The sequence below is a fragment of the Episyrphus balteatus genome, chromosome 1 (assembly GCF_945859705.1).
Source record: "Episyrphus balteatus chromosome 1, idEpiBalt1.1, whole genome shotgun sequence".
NCBI lineage: Eukaryota > Metazoa > Arthropoda > Insecta > Diptera > Syrphidae > Episyrphus > Episyrphus balteatus.
The window spans coordinates 115324109-115339925 of record NC_079134.1 but is presented as its reverse complement, the minus strand read 5'-3'; the positions used below and the strand labels follow the sequence as shown (position 1 = coordinate 115339925).

The 15817-nt window shown below is 31.2% G+C and overlaps 1 protein-coding gene across 3 annotated transcripts in view; it reads left to right on the top strand.

Moving 5' to 3' along the window:
* Positions 1–6336: 6336 nt before the first annotated feature.
* LOC129906551 (unconventional myosin-Vb) overlaps positions 6337–15817 on the top strand; it is a 31432-nt gene continuing 21951 nt past the window's right edge. The window contains exon 1 of one of the 3 annotated variants that reach the window (XM_055982355.1): positions 6337–7411. In XM_055982355.1, coding sequence (XP_055838330.1) covers positions 7321–7411 — 91 coding nt within the window. In that variant the 5' untranslated portion in view covers positions 6337–7320. The remainder of the gene's footprint in view (positions 7412–15817) is intronic. The other 2 variants (XM_055982357.1, XM_055982356.1) reach the window with 2 other exon arrangements.

The following is a 15817-nucleotide window of genomic DNA, read 5'->3' as shown; positions in this document are numbered from 1 at the left end:
TTCAATTTTCAAACAAAATTTTAAAATGTCAAACTCCAAATTCATAAGTGTGTGTGCAAGTGACTAAAAATGTGGAGTAAATCCGGGGTACTCCGTAGTACTAAAATTACTCCGGAGTAATTTTTTTTTACACTTTTGTGGCGTCAAAGAACACAAAACCTTCAAAAGTGCAAAAATAAGTACTAAAAGGGTACTCTCATTGGAGTGAAAGAAAACGACATAAGTAAAGCTTTAAAAATCCCAAACAAAATACGGTTGTTGCTTTTTTTGTAAAGTATTCTTGTTGTCAACGAGTTCCAACGTGTTTTGTTCCCTTCTAGTCTGTGTAGTGCGCGTAAAAATAAAAAAAAAGTAATTCCTACAAAACAAAATAAAATTAATTGATAGAAAAGGTATGTAACAATACATATTTATGTATTATTTACCAAGATGTAGGTATAGTGAAAATTTCCTTAAATTTTCTATAAAATAATTAAATGATAACGTCTTATCAGATCGATTCGGATTTTAAGTTCCTTTTCGGAACATCCAAAGAAGGGGCACTGGATCGATTAAACAAGGTTTGTGAGGTTTTAATACACAAAATTTTTCCGCAACATCTAAGCAAGTTAAAAGAAATTGACTACCTCAATCAACTAAGTCAAGAAGAACACAATTTGAATTTAATAATTACCTTAAAGCTGTTTGTTTAAATGAAATTTAATAATTTAAGTTCTAGATAAAACTTTATATGACAGTTTACGCAGAGGAATAAGATTGTATATTCTACTTATTTATTTAAGTTTCGTTTCAGCAAATGGCCCTAATTAAAACAAAATTGAATACAATAAATTTTTCAGAATTCTTCATTATTTTCTTTTTCTTAACTTTAGATACAGTGCACTTGATGGTGTTATTTATTGTACAATCACTCTTGCCACAAGCCAGAATGAGCAAAAAAGGATTATCAACATTAACAAATACACCCACTAAAAAAAAAATTTAATCAATTACCGATTCAAGTAGATCATTTATAATGATGTGTAAAACAGAAGTAGAATAAATGACAATGTATGATTCCAAGGTGGTGGCGGAAAAGTCCATAGCACCTTTCATTTCTGCCATTGGACCAATCAAAGACCCAAATTGCTTCATGGAAGACTTTGAAAACATAACATACAAATTTTTCCATCTTTCGCAAGCCTTGGATATATGCTTTAAGGCCTTTTTCGTTTTTAATATGGAACACCCACAAGCCGCCGAATATATGTGGGAGTTTATCGATGGGGCTTTTTTCAAAATGAAAGGCAGTAAGTCAAAGCGAAGTCCAGTGACTGATGCTTTAATTAGAGATATTGAATGTAAGTACAGCACTTATTTCGAAATATTTTGAATTTAAAATGTTAAATATTTTTTTAGTGGCCTTCAGTGGAACAAATGGAGAATAAATTTTAATAATTTACAAATTTTTAATATGTAAATAATTCAACTTAAAATCATATTTTTTTAACTAAAATATATACTATTTAAAAAAAAAAAATATTTTTGTAGAAATCAGTTTAAATTAATTTTAGTTACTTAATAAATGAATGAAGAATAAATTTGATTAATTTATAATTTTTTAAATATGTGAATAATTTAATTTAAAATAAAATTTTTGTTACTTAAAATATATACTATTTTATAATAAAAAAATATTTTTGTAGAAATTAATCACTTCAAATTAGTTTTAGTTACTTATATATGTGCCCTTAATTATGAAAGTGGACTAAGTCACTCCTAAAAATGGCCTCAAATCTAGCCTTAAAATAATTATTATTTAAGGGGTAAAGTTTATTTGAAAGCGAAATTGCAGTAAATAAACTTCTTTATTGCTCCTCTAGTGATTTCATAAAAGAAATATAATTAAATCGTTATAAGAAAATTATTATGTAAGTTTTTCTTTAAACAATGCAAAAAGTGACTTAGTCCACTTTCATAATCATGGGCACATATATACCTACTACATATTTTATAGTAAAAAAAATATTTGTGTAAAATTAATCAGTTCAAATTAATATTAGTTACTTAATAAAATTCCTCAAATGTTTGTTAATTTTAAAAATTACGAAAACGCATTTTTAAATAAACTAAAATTCCTTTTGTTATTATTTCATATAATGAATACACTGACACACAAAAAAAAAGTGTCATGTACCAGGAACCAGACCTATCTTTCTATATGTTTTTGGGCACGCTGAATTCGAATTTCAAGTCCATTTGAACCACCCTCCCTCCAGTTTTGAACTGTGACTGCATTTTGTTTGAATTTTTATGACTTTTTTGGAGTTTTTTTTTGCATTTTTCTTAAAACTGAAGGGTGTTCGGGCAAAACGGACTTGAAATTCGAATTCAGCGGGTCCAAAAACATATAGAAAGATAGGTCTGGTTCCTGGTACATGAAACTTTTTTTTTGTGTGCTGGGGATGACAGCGACATGTCGCGACAGTGCGTCACCCTCCACCTCAGGGGGCTCAAGCCCCCCCAAGCCTTCAAGATCATGTTATTATTTAGCTGATTTCAACATAATCAACATGATTAACTGAAACTTGTTCGTAAACCTTAGAGTTTAAGGGGCAGCTCATATGCTTGAGCCCCCTACAAATACTGAAACCGCTTTTTTTGTTTGTTTGAATAAGAGCCTTAGCTGACGTTCAGGGTTGGGGTAAATTTTGTTAGGATTTTAGTTTTATTCGGAATTCCTCAGATCATTTTTATAGTATTTGACCTTTGACGTCAAATTACATCACCGTTAAATTTTGCAAATTTTTTAATGCAATCTCAAAACGCCGTATTTGATCGTCTTAAAAATATTTCCTTTTTTTCAAAAATAACATTTTTCTCAAATACAGTTGAAACTCGATTATCCGGGATTCGATTAACCGGGACGCTCTATTATCCGTGATGAAAATATTTGAAATTCTTTCTCGACTTTAGGTGTGTTTTTTATTACAACCGGTCTTAACTAGACAAAAAAAACGCAGTCTGGGCTAAGCAATTTACATGTTAAATACAACACCTTAGCCTCTTGGGCTTAGTTGTTTAGTCCGGAGATTTTTCTGGGCTTAACTTTTTGAAGAGTTTTAAATCTGTGCTACCAAACTAATTTTTTCATGAATTGTTTAGAGTTTGTTTAAAAATGTGAAAACTCGCGTTTGGAAGGACAAAATGTATTAAAATAGTTTTGCTAGCATACATTTTTGTATCTCTTTGTAAAACATACATGAAAAATACAAGAAAATGACGAAAGCGAAAAATATGACAATTCTAAATTTTTGTTGTGTCTGCTGTTTTCGGAACATTCAATATACAGTGCTGCCAAGATTTCAGGTTAAGCCCCGAGGCGTTTTTTTTTGTCCAGTTAAGACCGGTGGTAATAAAAAACACACCTAATAAACAAAATTTATTTATTTAAACTCTATTATCCGTAATAAAATCTACTATCCGTAATATGAGAACATGAAAGAAGAAAATTTAACTAAAAAATACAAAATCAGCACTCAAAAATAAAGAAAATATTTCAATTTTTCAAATCCTACGTTTTTGTTGTTGTTTTCTTTGAATTTTTGATAAGTTTTCATCCGTCGAGTGCGGTTGGAAGCGCTGTTCCCCTCCGTTAAATCGGACGCTTCAGTCAATTATAGTTCTACCTTTAAGCCCAGGGATATCATCGGGCTTAACAACTAAGCCCAAGGGGCTAAGCTGACTGCGCTTTTTTTGTCCAGCTAAGCCCGGTGGTATTAAAAAAAAACCTAAACATGCAACAATTTTTTAATTTTCCTTAAAGTTCATAATACTCGTAATTAATCTCGTGATATTGTAATGTATGTTCAAACAAAAATATGAATTGTTACTGTATGGAATAATTTTTTAATTGTTTTCTTTTTTTTTTTTTATAAATTTTTTTAATAAAAACTTAAAAACATATAAATTTTTTCTTGAAAAAAAAAGTTCTATTATCCGGGATTTTCGATTATCCGTAATGGACTCGGTCCCGACCATCCCGGTTAATCGAGTTTGAACTGTATATTGGAAATAGAAATTTTTAAAAGAGGTTTGTGTATTTTCATACTTGCAGGCAGCTGCTTGTGTAATCAATTTATATTGAAGGTTTTGAATGAACAACAACTTGTGTGTGTTACCACCAAGTTCATAGGCTGGAGTTATAGCTATTTCACGGGGACCAACCCGATCATCACACTCCTTTCAGTGGTGCTAAGTCGCTTATGTTCAATTGATTTTGAAAATTGAAATTTTTAATATATCAACATCTTATTGGTCAACATAACTAATGGTTTCTTTAAGCAAATTCCAGATTTGGATTAAAAAAGCAACATATTACGAAAAAATATATATTTCGGATATATTTGAGAGTTTCACGTCCTGCATTTTTGTGCATTAACTTGCTGAAAGTGAAATTAGGTGTTCTGCATTTTTTCACTCATTTAGATTTTCTGATCGAATTCAATTCACTTTGTTTCTGTTCGTGAATTTGGTGCTTTTTTAATGAATGTGTAATTTTCGGGCAAAATATTATACCTAAAAACTAATATATTTTTATTGTTTTGTAATGTTTGTTTTTTGTTGATACAAAATACATACATACATAAAACAGATGAGACATGAAATATCATAACTCATCACTTTTTTGGATACATAGGTACACTAGGAATGACGCACTGCATCTGTGTTTGCAGGCTCATTCGCTTTACACTTTACCTAATGTATTATTCTTTTAAAATTTGCAATAATATCACCCAATTTCTGCATTTCTGCATTTACTTATTTAATTTGTCTTGCAAAATGTATCTTCTTATTTTTTCTTTTAAATTCTGCTACTTTTTTGATTAAAATTGTCAGTTAAATTGCATCCATTGCAGTAGTAATTTCACTTAAGAAACAATATAAAAATGGATGATCCTTCAGTTTTGAAAGTTCGAAGCAATTTCGAATTTTTCGAAATCGATCGAAATGTAGAACATTAAATATATTTCATTTCACGTGAAATTGAAAAGTGATTTTAATTCACTTTTGGTCCAATTGCGGAACATGGGCGTTTAAATCGAAAATTCTGGTGAGCAGAAAAACTAGACGTGATAGAGGAATTAATCTGTAAACAGTTTTAATTAAGCATAAATGACAAAGTCCTCAATTCCAAAACGAAATAAAGTGTTTTTTTAAGGATGACTCAAAAACTTGCTGTTTGTGTAAAATGTTTGGGATACAAGAACTCTGAAAAAACACTACTTTGAATGTGAAAGGAGGAGACAGTAGTCCGAAGCTATCGAGAGCAGTAAAATGCTACTAAACTACTTTACATAGTACCGCAGAACAGCGCTTCACTCACAGGAATTAAAAATAGAGATACATTTTTCGTACATTTATCATCTCAAATATTAGGTATTGAAAAAATTTGCAGCCCCCTCCAAAATTTTTTCTAGTTACGCCACTGACAATGTACTCATGAAATTTGTTTAATTTTTGTTTACGAATAAAATTAGTGAATTGAACGAATAAATTCGTGCATTATACCACACTTATTAGTTAAACTTTACTAATGCATTTGTAAAAATATTACCATACTAATACATCGTATATTTTACGAATATGCGTACAATACACGAATATTTTTGCTACGAATGCCATTCGTAGCCGTTTTACTAATAAATTGTTTGAGTGTACCATATCAAAAATGTTTGAAAAATTTTCCAAAACTTTCCCCAAGTTTTTTTGCTGGATACGCCACTGGTTCAAATACAATTTCGTTGTATTAAAATGAGAAAATACAAAATGGCAGCCAGTTAAAGCGAAATTCTAGCGATTACCTCGCTAGGGCCGATTATTTCGAAAAAAGCTTATATTATGTATTATTCTTAAATATTTTGTAGCTCTCTTAATTCCCTACATTTTAAAAATCAACTCTATATCATGAAATATGGTCAAGAACTTGATAAATAAACGCAAATAAAATCGGTGAGATGACAGTCAAAAATCCTTTTTTGAGAATTACTCGGCTCCAGAAATTAATTTCTTTATTATAACGTATTTTATCGATTTGGTGCACATTTTTTTTGTTAAAACAAATATAAAATAAATAATATTAAGTCGAAATAATTTTTTTTTTTTTTTTTTTGCAAATTCTTGCCTTATTATTTTGCAAATTGTGCAAGTAATGGCTAACAATTTTTTTTTATTATAGATAATTTAGAGGACTACAATAGTATTTTATTTTGTTAGCCATTACTTGGACAATTTGCAAAATAATAAGGCAAGAATCGAATTAAGTTAGAAGCTGCTGTGCATTTTCATTTCAAAATATCACAGAACGGAAATCGACCCTGATCAAACGATTTTTTGTTCTCTTCCTGCTCACTATACAGAATAAGATCGTCTAATGTAAACAGACTCAAGACACAAACAAGTTTTAAAAAAATCTTTCCACAGTACTGTGTCTTTCGTGATCGTGGTTATCTTCCCCTCTCAAAAACAAAAAAAAAAAAAACAAAAAACAACTTGTTTGTGTCTGGATTTCTGGAACCTTTTGTTAGATGCACGAATTGAGTAATTCAGTTTTAAAGGAACCTTGCTTGTTAAAGATTTAACTTTGTTAAAGTCATAGATAGTTGAGGTCAAAAATTTGCGACGGTCGGGTGTGTATAGAGAGAAAACTAAATTTCTATAAAATGTTTAAGAGTTTAAAGAAATATTTGGATACATTCGCAAAGATATTAAAGTGCAAAGATGCAATTATGTTTCATTATTGAGTTTTAAATTCAATAGATACTAATATTGAATGCAATGATTAATTTAAAACTTTGTGTACTTATAATAAGTATATAAAGGTTTTCTCGATAGTGTGTAATTTCTGTGTAAAGTATAGAGCTGGTTTGACACGAGAAAGAAAGAGTCAAATATATACAAAAAGTGTTAACATGATTTTGTTGTGATACCTACCTAAAAAAATAAAATGTTTGGATATTTACCAAATTTTTGTTCGCGTGTGCTGGTATATTTTTTTGTATTGGCATCTTAAAATTACAGGGAAATCGTTTGCTGTTTTGTGATTGTGTGAAACGTGAATTCAAATTAGATTCCAACGAACAATAAATTGATGTTTATTTTTTTTGAAAAAGAATTCTGAAACTTATTTTTTAAGTTTATCTAGTGATTTGGGCAAAAATTAATTTTTAAATTGATTTCTCATTTTATACAAAATCTCGGAATTTGAGGATACAAATTTGAATGATTGTACATAAAATTGTCAATACCCAATAAGCTATATTACAGACACTAATGTAAACGATGGCCACATTAGGCCTTTCAAAAGTTTTCATCCTGGATAAATACTTTACGGAATTGCAAAAGTTTTGGGAGACTGAAAAAAAGTTACAAGGTAGGTAGGTTACCTACTGTTTTCTTAGTTGTATTATTGGTAAAATTATCGTTTTGATTGTTTGAGTGTGGTTGGTCGTTTCCCCCTCCCCCCTCCACAGAAAAAAATAAAAAAAAGTTAGAATTCTAGTAGGTATTGTTTTCATTTTGGTGATGTATATTAGAGGAGCACAGATCGATTGGGTTTTTTTTTTCGTATAAAAGTCCTTTCACAGATTGATGGAGAGTAGAAATAAGCAAGAGTTGTAAAAATTTGTTGCTTAAAATGAATCACATAAAGTTGAATAGGTATATGCGAATTCTCATCTTTATGATAGAAAAGTTAAGAATTTCCCCTGAACATTTCTATTCATAATAATGAGGTCTCGGATACCTCTCAAAGACCTCAATAATATGGACAGACCTTTCTGTGTACCTATCTTTCTTTGCCTGCCTCTTTGGGTAACCATTTTGCCTGTATTTTATATTTATTGGGTTGCAGAAACATGACGACTTTGTGGCTAAGGCTCATTTTAGTGCCGTGGGTGATTGCTTTATCAAGATAAACTGGTTTTGGACTTAGTTTAATACTTTTTTTTCCAGCACTTGCACTTTGAAATACCAAAAATGTTCATTTGTATAGTGCCTATATATCATAGTCAAAGGCCTGTGTACAGTCAAACTTGTGTCATTTTTAGTATTTAAATTAATATAACTATCTTTTTATTTGGATTGAATTGTAAAGAATGTATTTTTTTACACATTGATTTATCTTTAAAAGATTTTTTTTCATGTAAAAAAAAATCAACAACGATAAGACCGATAAACCCTTTCGCTTATGAGAATGGCGCAAAAACAATCAGTGCTCCTACAATCCAGATGCTATTAGAATTCCATTTCAAAAGTATTTTTTATAAGTGTTTATAAAACTGTTACAAAAATCACCGTTAGTTTAAGACCAATTGGGAAAGTGGATTGCGCGTTATGAATTACACCTAAAGTAGGTAAATTTGTCCTTGATGAATCTTTCTCGATTTATAACACGGTTCAGTGTTTCTAGAGCTGTTTATTCATCGCCCAACAAGTTTCTAATTTCTGTCAATTTATCAAAATATGGCTCCTAAAATTTTAAATTTGGCGACTTTAAAATTAAAGCATTAGCGCATACATAACAATCTAAGATGTTATATATAAAAGAGCTGAGCAGCGAACTTGTTTTTATTGTAATTTTTATTTATGATTGTTTCCTTATGTTTTGCTACCCAGATTACATAATTTTAAAATCTAGATAAATAGTTAAACAAATTTATTCTTGCATACATATATTAGTCACTATCACTTTCGGAAGAATTATGCATATTACTAAAATCTAACTCCACGGGTAGTCTTGCAATTTCACTATTGTTAACCAAGTAAGGATCTATGACAACAAAAACATTACTTTTAAAAAAAGAGCCAAGTTCTCCTATGTTGAAATGGCACAAAAGTACTGGGATGTAAAAGTGTACCAAGTTAAAGTTTGGTTTCAAATTTGTATCAATAAAATTTTGATTGTTCTTATGACAATTTTTCTTTTAATTACCAACTTTTAAAGTTATTTGAGAAATTGCCAAGTAAACAATAAAAATTATATTGATACAAATTTGAAACCAAACTTTAAATTGGTACACTTTTACATCTCAGTACTTTTCACTACTTTTTGCAAGGTACCTATTGCTGTAGAATCTAAAGTTTCTTAATATTTGGCTAAAATTCTCACGTTTTTGATTTCTTTCTTTGTATAAACTACCAGCTCTACCATTCTACCAAATTTCAAGATTCTATGATATTCAGAAGTGCTCTATCATAATTGATGAAAATTCAGCGAAATGGGCGGTTACCACACCCCCTGAATGAAAATCTCAAATTTTGTCCTTTGTATACACCACAAGACCCATCACCAAACTAGTTGAAATTTTGTAAGGAGTTTGGTTTTGAACAGCTCAACAAATGAAGCGAGTTTGAAATTTCTGGTATCTTTGGTTTGGAAGTTAGAGGGGGGTCAAAAATGGCTTGAGTTGTTTCCTGTAAATAAGGGTGTAGTGCCAAAGTTGCTAGAGAACTTGGCTGGCCACTACCGTGTCCCTTTTTCTCAAAAACTAGAAGCCAAAGAAGCATAATGGTTTTCAGAATTTGATAAGAAATAAATTGAGGCAATTAATTTCATTGATTAATTTCATATTTAAATTCACAGTCTTGGTAGAAATATTATTTAGGTCCAATTTATTCACACTCCATTAAATTTAAAGTCGCCATTAAAAAAGGGAAATTTTAAAATTTGTATGCGATTTGACAGTTTTATAATTTTTAATGGAGCCTTTAAAAATAATGGAGAGTGAATAAATTGGGCCTTAATGTGTTTTTTTTTAACTTTTTTCCCAAATTTTAACTTTGAAGTTGATTATTTCTAGAAAAATTAATTAAAATGATTTGATTTAAAAATTAGAATCTAGTGTACAATTCTGGCTTTTGAAAAAGTTATCGTTCATAACTACTGTTAGGGTTGCCGTTGTTTTTTAATAATTGTTTTTGTATTTTACTTGATATTTTAGAAATTTGCCGCTCCCGCCTAAACGGGAGGAGATAGACCCCCCTCCCATAGTAAAAAATGATTGTATTGAACTCCTCTACAAAATACCGTTATCAGTTATCGTACTCTCCCCACGTGCACGATTAAGATTTGATGAAAAATAAAAAAAATTACCGTAACTTTTCCAATTTACCAATTGTCTAATACTTACAGACATGATCGATAATATCAGAAGCCACTTATTTTATTTTTAGGCCGTGTGTGAATTGCGTTAAATAGTTAACCCCGTGTAAAATTTTTGACACTATTGAGGTGAATAAAAAATTTTCAGCTGTTCAAAATTTAATGGGCTCTGGGACCTGGTTAAATTAAGGTTAAATTTTTTTTTGTAGATGGTTTTGTTTTTTATTATAAAGGAGTATCATGGCAGAAAAGAGGCAGAGACAAATATTAAACAATAAGCCATACAGCTGAAATTTTTTAATTGACCTCAACATCGTCAAAAATTTTACACGGGGTTAACTATTTAACGCAATTCACACACGGCCATTATATTACAAGTGTTCTCAACACTACATTTTTTTATGCAACAGAGAACAAAAACGGTCTTTCCCCATAAAAGCGGTCTTACCCCCACTTGCACATTGTACCCTACAGTACACCCTTATTTATTTATTTTCAGACCTTTTTGAACTCTCCTCTAACGTAAATCATCCAGAAATGAATTTCAAACTTGTAACATTTGTTGAGTCCTTAGAAGATTCTGAGACATACATTAACTGTGTTTTATAGGCATTGCTATCCATATCCGCAGTTGGCGTTTACATGCATTACAGAAACAACACGTAGCTGCGGCTGCCGATAGGAATAGAAGCAAAACCAATCTGCGAATAGAATTTTGACGAGGTGTATAATAAGTTTACGTTTTTCTTTCTCTCGCTGCGGGCATCCTACTTTTTTGTTCAGTGTTGATATTTTAGATATTCAACTGCGGATAGATTTGCCAAAAAATAACGCCTACTGACTCACTGACAGTTTATCAAAATTATACAGCACTTCCCGCTATCGCAAAAGTTAAGATTTCGCAGTGTTTGAAGCCAAGTTCTCTTATGTTTGGATTAATTTTGGTACCAAAAGCATTGAGATATAAAAGAACGCCAAGTTTGGGTTTTAAATTTGCTATCGATTACTATTTCATTGTTTTGATTTCCTTTGTTAGCTCAATAAAGTTATATTCAAAGTGAAAGATAAATGTACATTAGGGTGGTCAACGCTTGTATGGGAAAAATAAAATTTTCATATAAACGTTGGGCCACCCCCTAGTTTGGTTCCACATCCTACTGGTATCATATCGTTGAATTCAGCCTCCTATCTTATAAGAAGCTGATCGCTTTTGATAAATTGTATCTTTAAGGAAAAAAGTAAAAATAAATATTTTTTTTTTAATTTTAAGTTAAAAATTGCTTGAAAGTTGTGGTTGTTACACTTATTCTGAAAAAATATCGAAATAATAATTTTTGGGCCACTTCCAAGTAAATTTCGTCAACAGATGTTACCTACACAGACTTTTTATTTGCACATTTTGCTTTTTATTTATTATTATTAATTATAATTAATTATTTCTCCCTTTTTTTCGAAAAAAAAAATATTTTATATGTTTCATAGAGAGAAGTGAAACTTAAATAAAATATTTTTTTTTTTTTTTTCAAAAAAAAAATGAAGAAAAAAATCAAGATAACCTACAAAACCTAAAAATTGAACTTTTACTAGCACCCTCTTTCGGTTGAGATAGCGAATTGAAATTTCACAACATTAATGTTGTAGATACATAAGTGGAACAAATTTAGGGGGTGGCCCGACCGAAAATAAAAAAAAAATAATTTTTGGACCACACTAATGTACATACAATCAAACAATTGTAAGCGGAAGATACTTATTTAGGAATATGAAGTACAAAGGACAGGAATAAAAAAAAAATTGATTCCATCGCCATCGCACCTTAATCAAATGGTCTTAAAATACAGAAAATGTATACCCTTTTGAAATTTACCCAAAAGCCGATTTCCGAGCAGATTATTATTTGTTCAAATCATTCCACGAAGAAAATTATAATAAACGGATTTAAGTGAATGGGGGTGCATTATTTGTAGTTTAGCCCCAATCCAGTGAGAAAAGGCACAGTTTTATGAAATTCACGTCTAAAGATTCTTTTTAACTTTGTTTGACTATTGACTCATTGAAATTTTGTATAAATATAGTAGAAAAACCGAACTTTTTTTTTTCCAAAAGCTGCGTATAAAGTTTTCAGTAGGTCCCAAAATGAAATTGTGTCAATTTGAAAAAAAATCTTTTAAACGGATCCCACCTTCAATTAACCCTCTAACGGGCAAAATGGTAAAAATGGTCGTACCAAGTTCATATTTTTTTTCCAGGTAGATATACCTTTTATAAGCTTATATTTAAAATTTGCACCCAAAAATTGTATCCACATCGAGTTTTAAGTGACAAATACTGAAGACCGTCTCAAGACGGTCTTGCCGGTTTGAAAGTAAGAAAAAGTAGTGAGATCAATATTAATTCAATTTTTTTTTATTCAATAAAAAATGGAAACAAATTTTTTAGTTTCTGTGGTGATAATCAAAGAAACAATTTTTGTTTGCTGTGCAACATAAATGAATTTTACACTTGCAACACATTACTTGTGTGTCGGACTTTTTGCAATTCTTGCACATTTTCTGAACTGCTCTTTTTCCTGCATTCGAAGTAGGTACTCGGAATGGTTAGCAAACTCAGGAATTGATTCTGCTAACCGAACAACAACATTTGATGTGGCTCCTAAATCTGGCTTACCAGGTAGGATGACATTATCACATGCACCATTATACACCCCAAAACGGTAGGCAAATCCGTTCGAATTGCAAAGAACAAACAATTTGATACCCCATTTATGCGGCTTGTATGGCAAATATTGACGAAAATGGTGTTTCGTCTTGGTACTGCACATTTGTTCGTCAACACATAGTCTTGCAGATTTAGGTATCGAATCGAACCACTCGTTTAGTTTGTTTATACGAAAGCTCGAATTCGAAATAAATGGTCAAAGCCTGGTTCACTTTTTTTTCTTCTTTGGGATTCATCTTGGAAGCATAAATATCTTTTGATGGTTAGGTTAGGTTAAACGGGGTGATAATCCGACAAGTCGAGTCACCCCACTCGGATCTCGATGAATCCATTGTGATCCCCAGGGTTAGGGTGGGAAGGAGTGAGGATGGGTAAGGGAAGAGAATTAGTGTTAGGGGCCTCCCTGAACCATCCTGAAATTTGGATAAATTTCATTATGTTTTTCAGTGGCAAGGACGAGACGTCATCTAACTCATCGAAGAAGTAATCTCCAAGAGTTGTTTTTTGATGGCAACAAATTGTTTTGCTGGCTAACCCTTCTGAATCGCAGGAAACGCATTTTTTACCCAGTAGCTCTCTGTATTGGGATAACGGTATATCGACATGTACATCATTATACCAATATAATTCCGTATTTCTGCGGAAGAAGTTTTGAAGCCGGAGCTTATATTTTCCGTTAACGCACAACGATTTGTCTCCTCAGTTACCAGATCAATGATCAATGAAACCAATTGAATATTTCCATTGGCGTTTTGAGGTTCCTAACACTCAATGGCAGTGATGCATCACATCAAAACTTCATTGACGTAAAGACACATTGAGCTCTTACGCCAGATCAATTTGGCAAGCTTTTTCGGGTCCTTTGTTAGTGCCTGGCTACACAGTGATTTTTCAATCGATTGAAAAATCACAAGCGGTGGCTACACACTGTTGTGCCCAATCACGTTCCACTTTTACATTTTCTAGGAACAAACGTCAAAAAGAGGAAAATTTGGCAATGGAACTGTACTGCCCTCAGAAAATTCAGTTCCCTTCGTAAGCATCTTCCCCCTTCACTCCTCATCCCTCTTGCCTATAAACTCACTGCTTAGGCAATTGAAAAATCACCGTGTAGCCAGGCACTTATAGAGTCTCAATTGTTGGCCCAGTAGCCTCAAAGAACGGTAGGGGTTTTGAAGCCAGACTTTGAAATGGCAGATGAATTCATCATCACTCTCCATATAATCGATGAATTCTGCCAATTGAACATTAGTCAATTCATTCAAATTAAATTTTTTGACTGTTCACGTTTACGGAGATCCATCTAATACATTATATTTTAATTTTATCATAAAATATAGCAATAGAACAAAACCAAGGACGAACACTTTTTACACGTAAACATGCAAGAACGTCTTGAGACGGTCTTGACTTTTTTTCTTCTACAAGACCCATTTCACTTTTTTTTCACTTCAATTTTATTATACCACAAATAAATAACATAGTCTACTTGCAGTAAAATTAATATTTATATATTTATGCCTCTAAGATGTTTTTTTGCATACTTGAAAAATTGAAACTAAATGAATTAATTTTCGCGCTAAATTCAATGAATTTTGATATTCAATTAATGACAGCTCTCACACACGTGGTCGAAGCTGAATGAAAAAGGTATCAAAATGTTAGTAAGAGAAAGTAACAACAAGTTTTTGTTGTTTAAACGAAAAATATTTGTTAAGTTTGACAATAAAGCAAAAAAACTGAAGGCAGTCTTGAGACGGTCCATTCCATTAGAGGGATTTCTGCATGGTTTTTTTTTGCTAAGATGACTTCCATCAAAGGTGACAAATCACATCCATTTTTTGAATGCGCAAATAAAAAAAAAGAACTGGCAGCCAGTGGGGATCGAACAGGCAGGCACAGGCAGCCGAGTGCAATTTCAATTTTCAATTCATTTTTATTTCTCATCTTAAAACTATCTTAAAGCTAGACAAAAATTCATTCATTCGAGTGCCTTACCATCGTGCTATCTCACTGTTGGAAAAAAGCATGATAAACTGCAACTTAAGCTAAAGTGTAACTATAATTTAAAATTTTTTTTGTCGTTTTTTTTTTAAGGTGAACATTCACATTAAAATAAGATGAAGTTCAAATTAAATTTAACTGAGATTAAGTGGAATCAACTTATTTTAAGCGGATATCACCTAATTTTAAAGTGGTGAAATTCAATGTGCGCATCATCTAATTTTAAGGTGCCCTTTTTTTCTCCGTTTACCTTCTGAATTTTAATTTAAGTTTATAGATACTTAAAGCAAATGGTAGAACGTTTAAGATTGAGGACATTTAGAAATATTGTTTTGGTATGACAACGACGCGACGCACGTGTTGAAATATGACACTTGTTATAAAAATTACTCTAGCATTTTAGAAACTCAACTCAATAGCAATTGATTATCTAAATTTATTTTTGTAGTCACTTCGCTGGCTGAGAATTATAAGGGTGTATTTCATACAAAATACAAAAAATGAGTTTTATACACCAAAATTTTCGTAATTCTAACGGCTTTCAGATGAAATTTAAAAAAAAATTAGAAAAAAATTAATGGCGACGGTACAGGTAAAAAAGACATACAATTTTCATGATTTCACATAAATGTATTGATATAATAAGGTTCTATGTCATTCAAATTGCAACATAGAACCCTTTTACTGATTTTTTTTCAAACAAAAAAATACATTGATTTAAGTTACATAGAACTTTTTTGCGCAAATTTTTCAAAATGAAATCTTATGGAAATGATGTTTTTTTTTTAACTAAATTAAAAATAAAAGATCAAGAACAACAGGGGTGGAATCGGCTAACTTGATAGCCAATAGTTGACAGTCAAAAACGACGATTTTGCTCCATAACTCGTAGTTTTTGACTATCAACTATCGACTATTAAGCTAGCGGATTTCACTCCAGGGCTTTTGCTAAAC